This window comes from Euprymna scolopes, chromosome 21, assembly GCF_053919585.1.
Source record: "Euprymna scolopes isolate OS-2025 chromosome 21, ASM5391958v1, whole genome shotgun sequence".
Lineage (NCBI taxonomy): Eukaryota > Metazoa > Mollusca > Cephalopoda > Sepiida > Sepiolidae > Euprymna > Euprymna scolopes.
The window spans coordinates 83,717,080-83,739,540 of NC_136502.1; the positions used below are offsets into that span (position 1 = coordinate 83,717,080).

The 22,461-nt window shown below is 31.5% G+C and overlaps 1 protein-coding gene across 2 annotated transcripts in view; it reads left to right on the forward strand.

Moving 5' to 3' along the window:
- LOC145242530 (protocadherin gamma-B4-like) overlaps positions 1–22,461 on the forward strand; it is a 159,903-nt gene that overhangs the window by 107,888 nt on the left and 29,554 nt on the right. For both annotated transcript variants that reach the window (XM_080105605.1, XM_080105606.1), the window contains one exon: positions 6,752–7,921. In XM_080105605.1, coding sequence (XP_079961731.1) covers positions 6,752–6,960 — 209 coding nt within the window. In that variant the 3' untranslated portion in view covers positions 6,961–7,921. The remainder of the gene's footprint in view (positions 1–6,751; positions 7,922–22,461) is intronic.

Sequence of the window (22,461 nt, forward strand, 5' to 3'; positions counted from 1 at the left end):
GACTTTACCAAGCTTCTCCGCCAATTTTAAGTCTAAACACTTGAAATTTTAGATGTAGGTTACCTGGATATGAGTTAAACTTTTTAACATATATATATATATATATATATATATATATATGCATAAAGCTATGGACAACACATATGGCCCGAACAAAGTCGGGCTGAACTGCTAGTATTATATAAAATCATAAGTCGATTATCAATAAATATATATTAACCAGATATGGATTTTATAAAAGGGTTACTTCCAGACCACATTTCCTCCATTACATCAAATGATTTGATAATGAGAAAAATTAGCTTGATTTCTGGTATTCAAGCCACGCATTGCTTATCATCCTGAGAAAAGTTTAAAGGAGACTGCACAGTTGTTGTCATTTGCATTTTGATTGGGTTCTTCTATAGGAGTGGACCCATGTACGCCCAAATCTTTCAACTTGTTATTTATGGAACAGACCAAGCAGTTAATTAGTAGCAACACTAAACAAAACAACTTTTTTTTTTCATTTTTCCCTGACTTTAAGTAAATTAATCCCTTGTTAAGAATGGACTTAAATGAGTAACTGAATCAGCTTTATTTTTTTCTTTTCATTTTAGATATATTTTTCAACTTTATTTCTTTCTTTATTTTTATTTATTGAAGAGCTAAAACTGTTTAACCTTAACCCTAACTCTAACCTAACCAAAGGTTTTTACATTTGTTGTAAGTTTTGCCATGAGGCTGTTTTTTTTTTTGTTTTGTTTTTTTGTTTTTGTTTTTTCAGCAAAATACAATTACTTCTTTGAGAAATTGAACAGCTTCTGCAAATGTCGTTAAATTCATTTTGGTTTTACAATCATATGCTTCATTATCTGCCTTTTTATACTTTTTCACAGCTTTAAAATTTTAAACGGCTTTGGAATTTGTCCGATAAATCACAATCGAAAACAGTTGGGTGTATATGAATCCCCTCCTATGGAAGCACAGTAAATCGTGCAAAGCCTCACTATTTATTCAATTTTGTGTCATATCTCCCTTTTTTTTTAGTTCCTCTATTGTTCATAGTCATAATTATTATATTAAAATTATGTATTGTTAAATTTTAATACAATGCTTTAAAATGGAATTTGATTAGTATAACCAATATTCGTGATTATAATAAGTTTCTTGTTGTTCATACTCATAATTATAATATTAAGATTATATATTATAACATAGAAAAATGCGAGCATGAAAAGTAATATCGCTAAGAAAAGTAAAAGGACTAGTTGCTAAAACTGGGAAAGAAAATGACAAAATATTCTAGTAAAAAATGTAATAAATTTATAACTTAAAGTATTGCAGCATTAAGAATTTTTTTTTAATTCAATTTAACATGATATATAAATTCTTAATTCTGCAATATTTTAAGTTTTTTTGGGTTTTTTTACATGGGGGGTCACCACTTATCAAGGCCCGAAGGCCACTCAGGGATAAGGGTTATTGCGTGTACAGTAATCAATGAGATAGTATTGTAGTAATCATTAGTCTTAGGGGTTTTGGTAGAGTGTCTTACTTAAGGGGGCGGTTTGTCAGGAGTTTGTTTAAGTTAGACTTGAAGACGTCCAAGTTGTAGTCAGATGGGAAACAGGCAAGCGGCAGAGAGTTTTAGATGTTAAGATGGAGTAACCTTTTAATTTATAAGTTATAAGTTATGAATTTATTATATTGAATATCTTGTCTTTTTCTTTTCCAGTTTTAACAACTAGTCCTTTTACCTTTCTTAGCTTAATCTTAACCATATTACTTTTCATGCTCACATTTTTCTATGTAATCCATGATTTTTCCAGGCTTTTCTTTGAAATAATATTTTCTTTTTTGTCTTCAATATCATACACATTGTCAACAATCCATGAAAAATTATTACCAACTTCTTAAATTCACTAAATAAAAAAGTCAAATAAAAGACATAAGTAAATAAACAGAAAGAAGGGACAAAAAAATGAGAGAGAAACAGAATTAACAGATGACGTTGTAAGTGAAATATTATCAGCCTTAGCACAGCAAAGCGCATCACTTTTGTTAACTCTGACTATATAACCCAAATGAGAGGGCATGCGAGCGACATTCCCACTATGACTTATGAAGATGTTGACGACAAAAAAGTTGCTATGGTAACCAACAGCCAATCAGAAGAAATCGTCTCTAGAAAAACGTCAATGTTGAAAAAGTTGCTATGGTAACAAACAGCTAATCAAAAGAAATCATCTCTCATGTTCCTTACTAATTCTGAGGACTTTTAAACACCAGTAATTTTATTATAACGTTTGTTTTAAATGAACGAAAATTGAACATTTTTATTTCAAAATATACCTTAGAAGGTGATCTATGAACTGTAAAAATTGTTTAAAATTTGGTCACAAAATGAGTGAGCGGTGAAGCTTTAAATCAGTTCTAAATGCGTAAAACTAACACTTAACTATGTATTCAAGCATTTATTTTGATTAGTATAACCAATTAATGGCAATATTCATGATTATAATAAGTTCCTTGTTCTTCATAGTCATAATTATGGCAGACCTCAAAAATGTCAAACCCCCAAACCCTGCAAGAATTGAAGGAAAACACCAGGAATGAAATAAGGGAGTTAAATCGCAAACCAGATATTCTTCAATCTGTCATAAATGTTTTGGAAAGAGCATAAATATGAAGCTGAAAATGACATTATTTTTTTATAAATAAAGATTATTTTACTTTTGCATGTCAGATTTTGTTAAAATTACAGAACGATATCATCAAAAATAAATAGTTCAAAACCCTTCAGTGACTTTTTTATAATATAATATAATCTACTATATAATAAAATGATGGCAGAAATTCCCCTCTGAACCAAATTACGGTAGGTTTGCAATAACAAATGCCACAGACAAATTTATTACACTTAAACTATTACCCACCATCTTATGTAACTTTCAAATACCGTTACATATATATTTATTCTTTATAATAAAATCTTACCTTACTTCCTACGAGCGACATTATCACAATTGCCAAGATCTTTAGACGAAGTAGTTTGTATTTTCCCATCTAAATAAAATGTCCTCTCACTGCTCCCAGTCACCACCAGGTAATTATTTAAACATTACAACTATATTGCCCTGACACCCTTATTAACTAGATGAAGCACTCATACACATACAACTACTTTTACATTTCACTATTCGGAAATAATGATTTCTCCCCACAAACATTCCAGCTATTCTCATTGGCTGAGACCATTATATTATTCCGGAATACAGACATTCTTACAAAAAAACGAACATGTCAAACCTTATTCACTATGGCCACTCAATCTACACGAATCATTACTTTTATGCATATTAAACCAAATAAAAAATGCTACCACTCTCATATTCATAACTTTACATAACTTTTACTACACACACATTATTGGCACACATTGTTTTAAATCAATTATAATTTCTTATCGTCGCTTTTCTGCAATGTTACAGACTAATGTTTACAAAAAACTTACCATAACATTTAGTTTTAGATTACACAAATAAATAGTCGAAACTTTGGTACAAATCAGTTAGCGCAACTTCTTCTGGTAATGTTTACATCTATTGCAAATGTTGTTTCATTTGTTTCAGCATTGTAAATTATGCCATTTTGCATTATTTAGATTAACATTATTTACATATTGGAACAATAAAAAAATTTTGTTAAAGCTTTCTTTTTATCATGTTCGGTTTCAGTGTCCTAAACTATGCGATGATAACATGAATTGATCTCTTAGTAAACGAATACAAGCTGTTGTCTGTACCCGAGTATTAACAGAAAACCACTGAACCGACGATAATTTCATTACATGAAAACATTTACACAAGAAATGAGAACACCTTTTCCTTTGATTTAACAGTAAGTGTTATGGTATGGTTCTTAAAAAAAATTATGAACCAACAATATTTCCATTAGATGAAAACATTTACAAAATGAGCTGTGGCAACAATTTAGTCTTTTTTTTTTTTATTAAACAATACATGTTTTTAAAACATTTGTCTTCAACATTTAAAAAAAATCATAACAGCTTTCTACCTTTAATGCTTTGATTTAATAAAAAATATTCGATTGAACGTCCAGCTAATAGGCAAATAAAAAGTATGAAAGCTGGGCGATAGGCAGAGCCTATCTACTCTTTAAGCAGTTTAGGTTTGCAAACTGTTAATTTGTTCAAGTCACCAGCTCTAGGAAGGTCGTCAACCAGGACCGAAGCTGCCTCCCCTCCCCTTTATTTAGTGCCAAGACGTATGAGGTCAGTAACACAGGTTTAGTTTCAGAGTTTTCCTTCCACTAGATGGATTACCTGAGTAGATCTACGGGTCCATCAGAACCAAGACGGTAAGCCCTGTGCCTGGATCCTAAACCAGATATTTCTGCGAGCCTGCATTGGTAGTTATGAGTACAATGACCAAATCAGAACAAAAGCCAACAATAACAATTATGAGATGAAAATATGACCAAATCTCTTAATGAAAGAGAGTTGTAGCAGCCCACTATATCAAAATGTCACCTATATTGGGGTAATTAAGCAAAAAACAATAATTATTTTTCCATTTTGGAGCGTCTTCTAAACCCTTACATGATCATATTTTCTTTGGTTTTGTTTGCCTTTGTTTTTAAGGGCGGGGAGGGGTTTAGATTATATTTTTCTGGCTTTTTTATATTATTTAATATTACTACAGATGCTTCATTTATTTGACAGACTAACAAATCAGAAAAACAATTTCTTTTTATATAAAACACATTTTTACCCTCCAAACCTGAATTACATCCATAAAAATTCTCATTTTCATTAATTTTGATTCAGTTTGTATCTGACTATATTTATGCCATATTTTTTGTTTTTTTGTCTGTCAAATAATTTACACCACTAAAGTACAAATTTCCCCTTCATTAAATTGCCTATTTGTTATATATATAAATATATATATTTTTTTACTATAATTGCTTTCACTGTTCTACACATGCACAATAAACAAGTCTACTTCTCTCTGCATGACACTGCCACCCCAATTTCTTTTTTGCTTCATAGTCTTTGCGGGTGGGTATGCTGAAAATATATATGAAGGTTAAACTTGGGGCAAATACTTTGATACCCCCCCCCTCATAAAATGGGGTGTCTATTCCAAAAGCTGTTCTTACCATGGCGGGGTTGGGCATGTCTATTTCATACAACGTTCTTAACATGAGGAGGTTAGGGGTGTCTATTCCGAAAGCCATTCTTAACATTAGGACGTTGGGGATTGGCCATCAAAAACAACCATAGTTTAATTTTTTATGATGGGGGATGCATGCTTCCACTGGGCAACGCCAGTTAATGGGTCCTGCTAGTGAATATAATATAAGAAAATGTGTTTGTAAATAAATATTTTTAATTTTGTATCGAACTTGTTAGCACACTGAGACAGCTAATAGGCAAAACTTATTTTAAAATTCCAACAAATGAATGAGAAATCCTTTTAGACTCAGGCAATTTTATTTTTTGTCCTAATCTAGACTACTCATTTATTAGGAGCTATATTGAATTCCGATTTTATTATGCCTGTAAATAAATATCTTAAATGACTCCTCGCCTAATTTCTTAAAATAAATTTTTCTCTACATTATAAACTGACCTGTGGGGAGGCAAGTAAATCGCAAATTCTTTTTATAAAAAATAATTTCTAAAAAGATTTGTAAATAAAATTATGTATTTTTTACGTATTTTTTCGTTTGTTTGCTTCCAGAAAAAAAAAAATTTTTTTTTTTTTAATCATTCTGTAAAGTTTACAAAGTTTAAAAGGATACTTTAAAAAAATTTTTTGCATATTATCCGTTTCCGTTTGCTAATTGCAAAATTAAAAATGTGTGCATGTAGAACAAACAAAGCAAAAAAATATGTTTTATGAAGCAGCACCCGCACTAATCTTAGCCACTAGTCATAGTTTCTTAAAGACTGCATGCCTCTTTTGTTTACCTGATTTCCAACTGATTACAATATGGTCGTCTCCAAGTCCAACATAAACAAGTTTTTGATGAGCCATCCCCTTAAATAATCCAATTTACGAAATTTCCACTACTAACGATTACTACGATATTATCCCGTTGACTACTGTACACTCATTAACCCTTACCTTCGAGTGGCCACTGGGCCTTGATAAGTGGTGACCCTTTGTAATATATATATATATATATATATATATATATATATATATATATATGTATAGTAAGTTATGAAATATATATGGCAATTAAGCTACACATAATCATCCACACTAGGATTCATCAGGCTTGTGTCTGATGAATCCTAGTGTGGATGAAACGCAGAATATTCTGTGTAGCTTAATTGCCATATATATTTTATAACTTACTATCTAGCTCTACCTATGTATTGAGCACTGTTGAAGTAAATACTTAAAGTTTGTACATAAATTTATACTTCCGTATATTAATTTATGTGATTAAATTAAGTAATCATATATATATATATATATAAAAAAACTTTTAACTCTTTTTCAAGATGTCTTTTAACATGTTTTATTAATCATTTATTCATATATATATATATATATATATATATATATATATATATATATATATATATATATATATATATATATACAGACACACATATTCATTGTCATTTGCATGGTAAGTATAAACTATTTTGTTCAATAGATTTTTTGTATTGAAAAAATAAAGAATAATGCTAAATCTTCTACTAATCTTTTAAAATTTTTCATTTCAGATGTAACTTCTGATTATGTTGAACCCCGTCAAGATAAAAAACAAAGCAGAAGTCTGGAGCCTATACCAAAGCGGTTCTTTTTCCCTGAAGATAAGGTTATCAGTTCAAGGAGATTTAACAGACCAAATATTGCTCATGTTCCTGATTGTACCCAATGGGTTGATGCCAGTCCATCTACGGTGGACAGCGGCATTGCTGACATGCATTAAAACCAGACATATCAATGTTTTTTCCATCATTACTGACGTCTAGATTTCTATTTAACCAGTCATGAATAATATACATGTGAATCGTGTAGCCAGCAGGTCTACTTTGCCATAGTTGTAAAACTTTATTGACAGAACCTTTTTCTCCTATCCTGGATCACTGTCTCAACTAGAAGAACAGTTTTTTTTTTTAAGATGTGTCCGTTCAATGTGTATGTTTAGTTGTTTAGTGATGAAAAAAATCCTATTTCAAACTTAAACTTCACCAACAGATAAAAACCTCTGCTGAAGATGCTTGGATGCATCTTAAAATAAAAAGCACCCATTCAATCTGAATATTTAGCGATGCAAATTCAATTTACAGACGAAGCATGACGGAATCTCTTATAGAGATGCTTGGATGCATCTAAAAATGCAAATATATTTTTCCTGGTTACTCCCCATCCCACTTCATAATTTTTACGAAAAGCTTAACTGCTATTTATTTAGAACAAAAGAAACAAATCTTTCTGCCAGTTTGTTAAAAGAAACTCTACAAAAGATCCTCTTGATTATTTTCTTCTTTAATCCAACTATTGAAATCATTCTATAAATTGCCCCCCCCACTCTCACCCTTAAAGCATCCTTCTACATTTTGCATTTATCATCAAGATGAACTTGCTCAAATTTGGACTCCTTTCTGCGATGGTTATATTGAGGGCCATACACCAATTAATCTTATGAAGCGTTCAGTTTTACTTATGCTTGATTATGAATCATAATAATGAATTTGGGGAGCATACACAGAACTCGGAACTTTCACGCATGTATGCGATCGCATTTACAAGCAAAACCAGAGGATTTAAAAATAATGCCATGGATTCGGTTTAATATCGCAGTACCACATCAAAGCAACAGTGTGATTCTATACAACAAGTAAATCATGTTCATTGGAATATAGACTGCAACAGTTTCAATATATCATGTAAGTATTATTAGATCATATTATTATTATATTACACGTGTCCCATTTTTTACAAGAAAGCATCAAGTTTTTAATTTACTTTCTCAATTTTATGTGTTCATTATTTTTAGCTTCCTTTTCATAATTGGAAGATTCAAACACAAAATTTTCATATACATTCTAACACAATTTTTTTCATATAGAGTTTAACAAATTTTTTCTATAAATTCTAACACAAATTTTTTCTATAGAGTCTAACACAATTTTTTTATGTAAATTATATATATATATATATAATTTATTTTTTAATAAACAAACTATGTCATGAGGATAAGAGAGCTATCATTTTTGTCAAAATATGACTTCGTCAGGTGACTTATACTTCCGGTTGTATTGGAAGCCAGACCTTAAACAAGGTGTAAGGTTCGGATTCCAATGCAACCGAAAGTATAGGTCACGCAACAAGATCATATTTTGACCAAAATGATAGCTCTGTTATTTGTTAACTAAAAAGTGAATAAAATATTTTGCTTTTTTTTTGTTGAGTTCTATCAATTACCTTTTTATTTTTTTCAGTTTTCATATCCAATTCTGATCTAAAACCCATACCATTTGTGAATAAATGTATATTGCATTGACTGATTTTCAGTATAAACAATGAACTTGACTTTAAAATTGATGAAGACTAAGGGAGATAATTATGTCTTTTAAATGCAAAACAAAAACTACAATTTCATTTTTTGTTTAAAAAATACTTGATTTAAAATGTATAAATTTACTATACAATTCTGTGCATCAGTGAAAGCATGTTTCAAACTTAATAAATAATACACATTACTTCTAATACTAATACAGAAAAGTGATTGGTCCACTAACTTAGTTGGATTTTGACCTTAGAATTCACACTTGTCTGTTTGTCCATTTGTCTGTTCGTTCCAAAAATTCTCAATGACCACTAATTACATTTTTCTGAAATTTTGTATGGAGTTACAACTAGACTAGGGAGGAAATGTAACATTCTTGCATTTTTTATCAAAATTGTGGGTGCATCCCCAGGGGTCAAAAGTGGTCAAAATGGCCAAAAATAGCACATTTTGGGACATAGAACTTTTTCCGACAATTAGATTTTGCTGAAAATTACCCAAAAACAAGACTATGTGGATACACATATGGAAACGTAATATTTGACGATGGGAAAAGTGGTACAAAATGTCCAAAAATAATGCTTTTCAGGACATAGAATGTTTCTCGGATCATTAGATTTTGCTGAAAATTACCCAAAAATAAGACCACATGATATACATCTAAAAACGTAATATTTGACCCTGGGAAAATTCTGGTTGCATCCCAGAGGATCACAAGCGGTCAAAATCGCCAAAAATAGCACTTTTTAATACATAGAATATTTTCCGACCATTAGATTTTGCTGAAACATACTCAAAAGTAAGACCACATGGATATTCATCTGGAAATGTAATATTTGACCTTGGAAAACGTCTGGTTTCCTCCCTAAGAGGTAAAAAAGGATTTTAAAAAATATGGATTTTTTAAAATCAAAATGATTTATTTTTTTGTTTTTCTGTCTCACATAAAAATTTGTAGGCTCTTTCCATTTGATTGTTAAGTTTTTTTTGTTTTTTTTATAAATATTGTTCCTATTTATTTGCCTCTGCACGAGGGCAGAGTTAGACACAAGGTCGGTTATTAATATGGGGAAAATCTAGTTCCCTGAATAGGAACAAAAATAAAAACTGCTCCAGTCTAGAAGGATATATATTTCTACATTGAATTTGAATAAAAATTGTTTTTGTTTTTTTTTTGGCACTTATGCATTATATGGACGGCGTCATTGTAAGGGGTGATAACTCCAACTTCTTCTTGGAATAGTTACAAAAGATCCTCTCCCATGTTAAATAAAAGGTTTCTGAATAATAACGTTAAAAAAGAGCATCATGCTTAAACTTTACATTTACCAAAAACGTCATTTAATTGTTTTCTTGTCTAAATTTAATAAAACATAATTTCTTCTTCATCAAATAACCAAAGCCAAATTTTCGGCCAAAAACCGATTAAAAAGCTTTCCCTATGTGTGAATACACTTTATGTAAAATTTCAAATGTTTAGACCAAAAATTGGCTGAGAAGTCAAAGTTTTTTAAACCTTGATCCCAATTTTGACCCCTTAACAAAAGTTTGATCCATGTCCAAGGAACCTATATCTGAAATTTCAAGTGTTTAGACCCAAAATAGGTGGAGGAGTTTGGCAGAGTTTTCAAAGGTCAAATCGTTGAACTTTGACCCCCTTGACAACCAAATTTCTGCCCGAAAACCGATTAAAAAGCTTTTCCCAAATCTCAATACCCCTTATGTCAAATCTCGAGTCTGTTATCTGAAAATTGACAGAGTAGTTTGGTAGGGAAGTTTATACACACAACATTTCACTTTTATATATATATTCTTTTTATTGAGCACTATCAATGACCTTGTTAAATTCATTGTTTTTTTTTTTTTACTTTTGGATACCTTATATCGTTACTCCCATAAATTCGTTTTTCTGTTGTGTGTATTGTATTAAAACCCCTCCTTCCTATTTATTTAAAAATAAAATACAATTTTCTTATATATGGCTTGTGGAATTGCATTCACTGGCAAAAGATCCAGCTAATTTGCATATTCTTTTAAACATTCATTTCAATTAATTCCCTATTAGTTTTTTCGGTTTTCTTATGGGATGATCATGTTTAGTTAACTATTACATGCAATTATATTCATGCAGATATTCTACATGATTTATACTTGCATAATATTTGCGTAAAATGTTTACAGGAAACACAAAATGGTTTCCATATATATTTATGTATGCGTATATATTTTTGTTTGATCTATCTATCTATCTATAAAAGTGAACGTGTCTGTGTGTCTGTGTACATTTTTCTATGCAATAACTCTTTAACAATTTAAAGTTTACAGACTCGAAATTTTATATACAGGGTACTGAGATTTGGGAAAATCTTTGGAATCTGTTTTCGGCCAGAAATTTGACTGTTAGGGGGTAAAAGTTCAACGATTTGGCCTTTGAGAACTCTACCAAACTCCTCCGACAATAAATTTTAAGGGGTCATAATAGGGGCTAAAGTTAAAAAATTTGACCGCCTTTTTTTTTTGCTCAACATAAACTTCCAAACACCCGGGCAACGTCGAACGTAAATGCTAGTATATATATATAAGTGAACGTGTCTGTATGCGTGACAGTGTGTGTGTGTGTGTGTGTGTGTACATTTCCCTACGCAATACATCTGTCAATTTTAAGGCTACAGACTCCAAATTTGATATACAGGGTACTGAGATTTGGAAAAGTTTTTGTGATCGGTTTTCGGCCAGAAATTTGTCTGTTAAGGAGTCAAAGTTCAACGAGTTGACCTTCGAGAACTCTACAAAATTCCTCCGACAATTTTGGGTCTAAACACTTGAAATTTTAGATATAGGTTCCTTGGACATGGATCTAGCTTAATAATTTGATTTGAGCCCAAAAGAATAAATGTTAAGGGGTCATAATAGGCGTCAAAGTTAAAAAATTGACCGCTTTTTTCTTTTTTTTTTTTTTGCTCAACATACACCTCCAAACAGCCGAGCTGAAATGCTAGTGTATATATATATATATATATATATATATATATATATTGAATGTTTAGAAAGTATATATAATATATATGAGTAAAACACTAATTCAAGTGCATTAAAGGAATATAAAATAGTTTTTAAAAAAACTACTGAATTGCAATAGTGTCTGCTGTCTAATCATTTTTAAATGGATTGAACACATGAATAATACTGTTTAATATAGATCGTTCAAATGAACTCAGAATATCATCTATCAGAAGTGATAAATAACATTTCTCTTTACATATATATTCGGAATCACTAACCATGGGTCAAACATGTTGGACTTTTTTTTTTATATTGAAAATGTCCATAAAAGAATCCAAGGATTTGGCAAGAAATGAAGTTGTTTTAATTTTTCCTATCAAATCATCTTCAAAATGTCCAACTGACAATAAGTGTCCAAGTGTTTACTTAAAAATTGGAAGCGTGAACACACAAAAGAAATAAAATAAAAGCACGTGCAAAGAATATTTAGAAGTCACGTGTTTGGGTATCTTTCCAAAAACATGAGGCCATCGTTTTCTGTGTTGTATTATTTTAGCTAACACACACAAGAGTCGTATGAAGCGAAAAAGGACAAGGATAAACAATTGGATTTCTATACTTAGACATTTATTCTTATATGAATATTTTGTGAACGACAAACGTAAAAAAAAAAAAAAAAAAACAGATACAAAACATATAAGGTGGTATTTAATATGATACATAAAGGCATAAAAATCATAGGAAATAATACATTTCTGTCCCAATATACAATCAATAAAGATTTGTTTCCAAATTTGAAAAATAGAGAATATGCATAAAACGAAGTTAATATTATGCTTATCTTTGGTTGGGAGTGCAACTGCAACCAGAAAGCACCTAATGGACACAGCGTCAAGGTCTGTGAAAGTCATGCAGAGATTGCCAATTAATCAGTGCACATTCGATGATATTTAAGGCTCAGCCAGAAAGAGGATAATATCTTATTCCGCATTCCGCGTATGAGTTGAATGAGATTTTTGACTTCCAGATAGAAGAGTGCATTTTCATAACGTTAGCAAGATTTTTCAGGGAAGATAACTCGGATATAATCCAAGGGATATTACTCCAGTAATTCTCCCACTCATAATTTAAAATTCTATAAATTTTAAAAACTTGTAAATAATTTTTAAGTTGATTTGAAAAAAAATATCATGGAACAATTAAATATGAAAATTTAATTCATGGACTTTAGAACTTGCATCCACCACAAAATTAAAAAAAAAAAAAGAAAAAAAGCACAATCTGAATAATTTAAACGAAAAATTGTACAATTGACAATTTTATATTTAGATTTTTATAATTATCACTAATTTTTGACAATGTTTTCTTGGCAAATCTTCACTTTCACGTTTAATATACGCAACAAACAATAAAACAAATTTGATACGAAAATTAATCATTATAAACAAACAATAAAACAAATTTGATATGGATTTTTAAATTATTCATAATCACAGTGTCAATAGCGTTTACAATTAAATACTGCATTTTTAAAAAAATACTATATTTATTTTAATAAAAGATTACTCTTGTAAAGTGTTATTTAATAAAAACAATTTCATTAATACTTTTGAATTAAAAAAATAATGCGATAAAATGTACCATAATGTGCAGCGACGTCGTGTAGAGAGCAGCAAGACAGAGTGAAATAGAGAGAGGAGCAGTAGGAGGTAGCAAGACTGGTGACGTCATGTGGAGATAGCAGCTGGGCAGAAGATAGAGAGAGTGGAGTGGGAAAGATGTGATGGCATGAATAGCAGGAAAAAGAGAGCAGACGACAATGGTTCCCCCAAAATGATTCTGTCAAAATTTGTTATGTAAAATGGAAAGCACAGGGCAGGAAATAAAAGTGTCTCTCAAAAAAAGTGAGTTTAAAGTATTTTTTTTTTTTTTGGCACTTTATCGGAATCGACAGATAAGAGGAAGAACGAAATGAGAACGCCTACCCATAACATTACAAAAACAATTTCAGTTCATTCATACAATATTGACTCAACTGAACAAATACTGTTTTTTAGTGGTTTAGAGGTACAAATTTTCAATAATACTCAACTTTTTTTTAGTACAAAATTTAATTATAACCAGAAATTACTTCCAATCTGTAAAGACACAGAGAGTAATGGAATCCAAAGCAGCTCATTGTCACTCTATTTTTAGAATAAAAAAAATAATGTCGGTTACCAATTACGATTCAATGGTAAATGGCTGTTGCAAAGAATGTGAAGTGACTTGCAATAATCATCGAAAAAGCGCTGGAAATCTGAAGAGACTTTAATCACACAGACTCCAGGGAGCATCACATGTTTTGCCAGTGATCAATCATTGGTAATGATTTGTGTGAGAACTCCTAGTGAGTAATAAATAAAAATGAATAAATACTTGAGCTGTATCCGTACTTAGGATACTCTGGATCTTTCATGAATTAGAAAAAAAGAATGATGCAAATAACTAGATTAAAGAATGTAGAAACTAATGACCATGCACTGCACCCGGAAGATGATACTGAAATGAAAAAAGGAAAGAAGGGGAAGATGATTGCTAAGTATTGATGATTGTGTGGATGATATGATGAAATGACTAGAGAAATACGTAATACAAAATACAGAGAGCTTAATTACTGTCGTCAACAACGGCACCAAATGATCAATATGAAGAGCAGCGAAATAGGAAACAAAAATGCGAAAAAAGTAAAATGGAAAGAGAAGCAGATACAGGGACAGTTTATAACATTGCTCAAAGAAATTGTGCACAAAAATCCATGGATCTGATTATGGAGAGGAAACCAACAGAGAAACAGAATTGCTATTGAGACCTTCATAAAAACAATGCAACCAGAAGAACCACATAACAGCCAAGATAGACAAGGCCCAGGAAAACAGTAACTAAACTCTGTGAAAAAAAAAAAGACGAAACACTAAATCACATATAATCATTTCTCTCTTCTCATCTCCGTCATCTTTCAGGATGCTTCACCACCGAATCTACATGACTTTTCCAGTTCTCTCGATCTCGCATGACAGTTTGCAGGTTCCAAACACTTTCCAATTCTCTGTCCTGTAGCAGGTTGTCAATGTATATCAATATAAGTAAATGTAATAAGCCTTCCCAAAAAGAATATAAAAACAGGCATGAATGGGTCGGCAAGGTAGCACACTGTGAGTTGTGTAAATGAATGCACTTTATATATGTCAAATGATACAGGCTCAGTATGAATGATGAAAATCATAAATTCTTCTAGTGACATAGAAATAAAAATGGCCAAAGGCATCCAAGAATAACATGATAACATTTATCAAGGGAAACACGCTGCCAAATAGTTTTTCACCATTCCAAAAGATCATAGGGTGAAGATTCAAGAAATTAAAAAATTAAACCAATACAGGAAGCTTGCCAAATTGCTAAAGGTAATATTATATTGAACATGAAGAAAACCATTAATACAAGTAAAGGTATTGATTTTTAATAAAATGTTTTTAAAAAATGACAGATTATAGCTCAAATGGTGTTGTGAACGCCACCAAAACCACTATCAATAATTTCCCACACGCTTTATCTGTGCCTAAACCTAAACGTAGATTCCATGAACAAAGCTTCTTTCTTAGAACTGAACGCCTGTGGAACTCTCTTCTGTTTGCATGCTTTCCAGCTGACTACAATCTGATTATCTTCAAGTCCAATGTAAAGAAGTTCTTGATGAACCATTCCCCTAAGTAATGTAATTTACAAAATTTCCACTACTTATGTTTACTACACTATAATAAAATTGACTAATGTATACCCATTAACTATTATCCTCGAGAGGCCTCCGGGCCTTGATAAGTGGTAATTCATGTGTAAAAAAAAAAATCTTAGGAAGTTGAATCTTGCTATGATCAGGATCTGATTGCTTTTTTAAAACATCAGTTTGTCAAAATCAAATTTGAAAAACAAGATTACCCTTTATTTTCAGAAAATGTGGATACAAGTTACGAGCTTGTGTGTATGAAAAACAGTCCAGTATGAGTGTGTGTACCTTACCTGCATATGAGGCACGCAGTTCTTAATCTTGTCTGACCACAGTCCTGTAAGTTAGCCTCTTAGCTAGTCGAGTGAATGAGTCCTGTCGCTTTTTGTAAATGGCTACAATGAACAGTAGTTGCAATAGGTAATCTCCTTGGAAGATACCTCTTTGTATTTTTATCTCTGTTATGTATTGTCCATCAGCTGCTAGTTTAAGTATCGATGTTCTCAATGCTTTTTCAATCAAATTGATAATCTTGTATGGTATTTTGTATATTCTTAAGTATTCTAGTATCCATGCTTGAGGGATCCTGTTGTACACTTAGTTGTAGTCGCTCCATGTCATGGCTATATTCTTTTTTTCTACTTTTATCCCCTTCAAAATCTTTTGGTCTTTTCAGCATCCTTTCTGTTATTTAGGAAGTAATCCACGACTATAAAACGAATGGTAGATTTGCTCTCTCAGTTGTGCTGTTTAGATTTTCCACATTGTTAGTATATAAGTTATGGGCCTATAGTTGCTGGAAGCGATTCCTTTTCTGTGTTTTTTTGTTTTGTTTTTTTTGTAAATTATTATTATTATTATTATTATTATTATTATTATTATTATTATTATTCACTTGTTAGTAGTTTTCACACAGTGTATCTTCTGCACCTCCGTTTTTACCATCAGATGTCGCCATTTGTCTCTCTTGCTCATTTTTAAAGCTACAATTTTGATTTTTAATACTTGTTACTTATTTCTTATTTAATGAAACTATAGAATACTTTACATCTATAAAAGTGTGTCCCATTTATTACATCAAAATATTAGCTGAGTAAGAAAATCAATAATTTTCAACTTTTGGCTGAAATTATTTTGGATGAAAACATATTTAAGTTTACTCCTTCGTTCCAAAATGCTAATTATTTATCCGTTGACTTCAAATGATGGGAAAAGATTTCCATTTAAATAAATGCAACAAATATAATTTAGAAACACATAAAGATTAGGCATAAACATTGAAATTCATTTTCTATAATAAATTAATAAACTCAACTAATTCTATCAGTCAGCAATACCTGTGTAATATGTGTTCGAACTGTCAGTGACCTACATAGTCCTAAGTGTCAATGAGAACTTTTCCTTATCTTAAACTAGTTCCTCTACAAAGATTTTAAATTACTCATAACTAGGGGGTGGGAGATATCTTCACTAATTATTATTATTACTCACTTGGATTTTTCACATCATACCTGTGATTATTTCACCTTTGTCTGTCTGTCTGTCTGTCTGTCTCCCTCTCTCTCTCTCTCTCTCTCTCTCTCTCTCTCTCTCTCTCTTTCTCTCTCTCTCTCTCTTTCATATATATTGGTTTCACAAAATCATGACAACAAAGATTGGATTGATAGCAACAAGTAGTGTATTTTCATTGTTCGTTACAAATGTTTCGCAACCATTCGGACAATTTCAAACCTTATATCGTTTGAAAATAGGCACAAGAACGGCCTCTCTTCAGACGTTGAGAAAAAACACTTTGTTAATGAACAATATGGAATCCATTTCCCTTTTAAGGAAAACTGTGATAAAAGATTTACCTACATTTCTTTCTTCAGAGGTTTTTCCGTTTTCTGTTTGTTAAGGATTTTTTTATATCTACCTATTTTTGCATCTCTATTTTTAAATGTTTCAATCGATTATTCATTTATCTTAGAAACCAATTACCTATGTTCACGTAATTTAGGTTATTACTATTTTCCTCTAAGTTATTAATTTTAATTTATTTATTTATTTTATTATACTTATTTTTTCTAAATTCCGGACCTGATATTTTACGTTCCTGCCATATTGCTTTGATTCTGTGTTAGTTTCGTATTTAATCATTATACTGGCGATTTACAATTATATCGACATACTTATTTGTGTAATTTCAAAAAGTGGTTGTTTTTTTTTTTAATTTATTCCAGAAGGAGAAAATAGTTAGTATTACTTGTTATTCAGTTTGCATTTTTTAATTTTTGATTTAAAATTATTTTCTTTTTATTTTTTTCTTTCATTCCAATCTATTTTGATTTACAGTTATTTGTTAATTTTGACGTTGCAAGGGAGGTAACTGTATTAGTTAAAATTTTAACCCTTTTGCCATTTTCTAAGTGGATCAATTCCTATTATGGTGCTATGATTTATTTATTTATTAGTTAATCATCCCCGTTTAATTTTTGGCTAACCTGTTCAAAGTATAAGTTTGTTATATACATCTCTACTGGGATTCTGATTTATTTCCAAAGTTTTAACCTAAGTTTGCTACTAGACCTAATTTTATGAGGTTGGTGTTGGCTCTAATTTTTTTTTTTTCCCCTTATGTCATTAATTTCAATTCAGGATTTAAGTTCTTAAATACTTTCCCAATTATAGACATCCTATCTATAAGTATCTATTTATAAATATTCTATTTATAAATACACTATTTATAAGTATTCTATTTATAAATATTCTATTTAACTCCACTAAGTTTTCCTCCAATAGAAGTGGAGGTCCACCTTGGTTTTTGAATTTAAAACAAAAATATTATTTACTAAACTCGGAGTTTCTGAGTTTTATTGATCTAAAACCAGTATTTATTAGTCCCCCATATTTATTTCTTTGTTGTAGTTGATCCATGTCATGGCTATATTCACAGTACGGCACAATCACGTTGACACACCGGTTCTCGCCAGATCACCGAAGTTAAGCAACGTTGAGTCTGGCCAGTACCAGATGGGTGACCGTTTGGAAAGGCTAGGCGCTGTATGTACCTTCTGGGAAGGTTAAGCGTGGGGCCAGCACCCTCACCCTCACCCTATAAAAAAGAACTCCTTGCTACAAAAGCATCTACAAAGTTGTAGATGGCCTATGCCCCTCCATGTAATTAATCTAGCTAGTATTAGAGCTATGTAGGACCCCACTACTGGCAAATTCTACATCGGTCAAACTAGTAATACTTTTAAACAGAGATATACAGGCCATAAAATTCCTAAACCCCAATTATAGTGATAAAACATCATTAGCTGTATATTACAATGATCTAACAAGCAAAAACTTAACACTACATCACATCCGCCCCCAATGTACACAGTAAAATCTTCGGAAAATGTTAAATGGTGGTCTAATTGGTAAATGTCGGTGCGTTACTTACGGAAAAACGTTTAACTAAACTGCAAAAGCACCTATTAAGCCACATAAGTTCTATAATTGAATCCCCCTCCCGAAAAAAAAGAATGAAAAACATAAAGATGTTTGGTGCTTATGTTTTTGTAAACCACATTAATAACTATGCGAAAAAAAAAAAAAAGTCCTCCAATTTGTTGTACTTTTCTTTAACTGTAAGTCATTAAAAAAATGTCAGTCCATAATTTTTTGATTGGTACGCCATGTGAGAAGGCAGTTTGCTAGGTGAAGCAAGCCGTCGTTCATGCTGTAGCGCACGCGCGTAGCGTAAACGAAAGCTACAAAATGGTGGAATGTTATTCGTGGGTTCGGGGGTTAATACCATGTAAATTTGCCCCAAGTTTGACTATCAGATTCGTTGTCAGCGACCTCAATTACCTATAAAAAAACAAATTAGAGTGGTTGGTGTTCTGTAGTAGCGTATCTGGATATTTACCGCAAAAACTTAACACCACTTGTTAATTGGGAAATATTAAAAAAACATAAACAACTTACCAATCACTAAATTCACCTTGCTTTCTTTGCTTAAATAAAAAACTCTTTATCACAAAATTTAAGGATAAGGATAAACTCTTAAATAAAAAAAACAGTAAACGTCAATAAACTGTAGGCATTACAAATCACACCTCCTTTCTTACTTGCTAATTACTCCCTCATAAATCCCTATTAGAAACAATTCTAACACTATCCACATTAATATCCCACAGAAAAACAACTGCTCACCTAAATCTCCTTAAATTTAACACTCACTAAATTCAAAAGCACGCCTTTTTTGTAAAAACCAGCACGAAAATATTCCATTTAATCACACCCAACACTTACAAATAATTTCTCCGCATACTCTAAATATTAAATATTCCCCTCAACCCACCCACTAAAGAATTGATATTTAGCATATGCATGTATGTCATACCCCCAAAAGCTTTTCCCTCAAACTTTGTTAAAAGTGTTTACCCATAGCATAAATATCAAACTAAATTCAGTTTTATGTGTGTGTGCTGCTTGCAACGCGGATAGTGTTGAAATCAGATTACATCTGGTACAACTGAACTCAAACCATAAAAAAATACAATTATCAAGTAACCGAAACATACACTATAAATATTAACTCTTTAAAACCAATGGTTATATTTCCAATATAATGAAAAAAAAAAAAAAAAACAATTTTAACCGTTAACCTCAATCTTAATATACGTTTTATATCCCACAACCATTAAGTACTATCTAAATCTAAATAATAAAGGATGCATGACGTTAGATGACATAAACGTCAAAACTAACGCCAAATAATACCTATTTGCATTTACTGTAGGTAATTATGTAACATATCAATATATATATATCAATATATATATATATAAATATCAATATATATATATATATATATATATATTCAATTTGTCTTTACATAAGCAGTAATTTGTTGCTACTCAGTCATGAGCATGTTTCGGTCTTCTAGAGTTTAGTAACTAGAGACATTTTCAGGCAACAAACGATTATTTACGAAAGCGGAATTCAAAATGAAAACCGAAAATCAACTTTCAGCAAAAGAAGGCCGTTTTTTTTTCGTTGTGCGAAGAAGAGGGTTGATTAGGTGCAAATTTGTTAGTTTTTATATATATGTGTGTGTGTGTGTGTGTGTGTGTGTGTGTGTGTGTGTGTGTGTGTGTGTGTGTGTGTGCGTATGCATACATACGTTGATGCCTCAAGAGTCATGGTCATTACTTTTTATGCATAAATAATAAATATAACCTTCAGTAATCTCATTGTTAGTCATTATCAATACATTAGCAAATAATCCGACAGAATTCCTAATTACCCTCCATTTTTAATAATTATTATCGCTGTCATGACAAATGATTACATTTGATCATTAAAGGTTTAGTAATGATATACATTCCGAGTTTACAATTAGTATTATAACAAAACTTGTTAAGACTATGAATAGCAAATTAGTAAACATACAAATAAACGTAAACAAGTTTTTGATGAGCCGTTCCATATAAGTTAACAAATTTACCGAATCTCCATTACTAACGGTTACTATATTGTCCAATTTCTACTGTACACTCTTTAACCATTATCCTCGAGTGGCCTCTTGGCCTTGATAAGTGGTGATGCCTATGTAAAAAAATAAATAAATAAACAAACATAAAACTAACGAATGTAATGGTAAATAATATTGAAGGGGGTTAGGGTTTAGGTTAACAGCTTTGATAGAGCAAGAGAAAACAAACAAGAAATAGTTTTCTCTCTCGCCCCCCCCTTTCCCCCTTCCCTCTTCCCTCTCTCTTCTCCCTTCTTTCTTTTTCTCGTCTTTCCTTCTCCTCCATCTCCTTCTCCTTCCTCTTCTTCCATCCTCCTTTATCTCTTCCACTCTCTCCTTTTTCCTTACGTCTCTTACTTCTCCTTTCCTTCTTTCTACCCTAACAGATCTGTATGAGTACAACAGAGGTGTAGCGAAAATGGTCAGTGAAATCCGGGTTAAATCTTAACCTTTTGGCAGAAAGATACCAAAATGCCAATAAAAATTTTAAAAAAATAAAAAAAAGTCACATCCACCCCTAACTTACCTGATATACACTGGTTCATTTAGATTTTAAGATGGTCAGTGAGCATCGAGCAGACACGGTAGACACGTGCGTAGATAACATCTACAGTGCCGGCAAAAAGAAAGTCCGCACTTGTAATTTTTTCAAAAACTGAAAATTTAAGCTAAATTTAATGTAAACGTTTAAACAACCTATACCTCATTTGATTTGCGTTTTATTCCTCTATAATTTTACCTGTTCATATTTGAATTTTAATTGAAATATTCTAGTGTTCACGTCAATTTAAAAAAATAACTTCAAATTGAGCAGGCAAAAAGAAAGTCTACAGCAACAAATTTGCTTAAAACCAGTTTAAATTATCGACCCTAAATCAGTTTAAAATATCCACCAAAAGGGAACAAAGTATCTCTAATCGTAATTGTTGTTGTTCCAGGTTATATAACGTAACATTTAGTCCATATGCCATGACATTCTCTTAGTGATTATCAGGAGGTCATTAATCTCCACCTTTCTGGTTTATCCAATCGAGATATCGGCTGCAGATTGAAATGTGATGAGAAAACGGTACAAAAGACTGTATAAAAGCACCAAAACACCAACAGTCTTTGAGATGCCGCTAAATCTGGTCGTACTAGAATTACTTCTAACAGGGAAGACAATGCTATCAAGATCCACAGCCTAAGAAACAGATTTGAAATGGCTCCCCCAATCCAACAACAGTGCAATCTTGTTAAAAAGTGCTCTCTTTCTACTGTCAAGAAGAGATTAAAGGAATTTAATTTGCGAGGACATGTTGCAAGACGCAAGCCAATGATTTCTGTAAAGAACAGAAAGCGACATCTGAACTTCGTCAGATGAAATGAAGATCATGACTCTTCATATTGGTAAAAAGTGCTCTTCATATGGTCAAAAATGAGGCATAGTTTGTTTAAACAGTTACATTAAATTTAGCTTAAATTTGCAGTTTTTGAAAAAATTACAAGTACAAACTTTCTTTTTGCCGCCTGTCTCTAACCCTATCCCCAACTTGATTTCTTAAACCCTAACCCTACCGTCCTCATTCCCTCACTCCCATACAGAAAAAAATCCACACTCACTCAACTTTGTTTTATGCACAGCTGAATCTCATCCCATGTC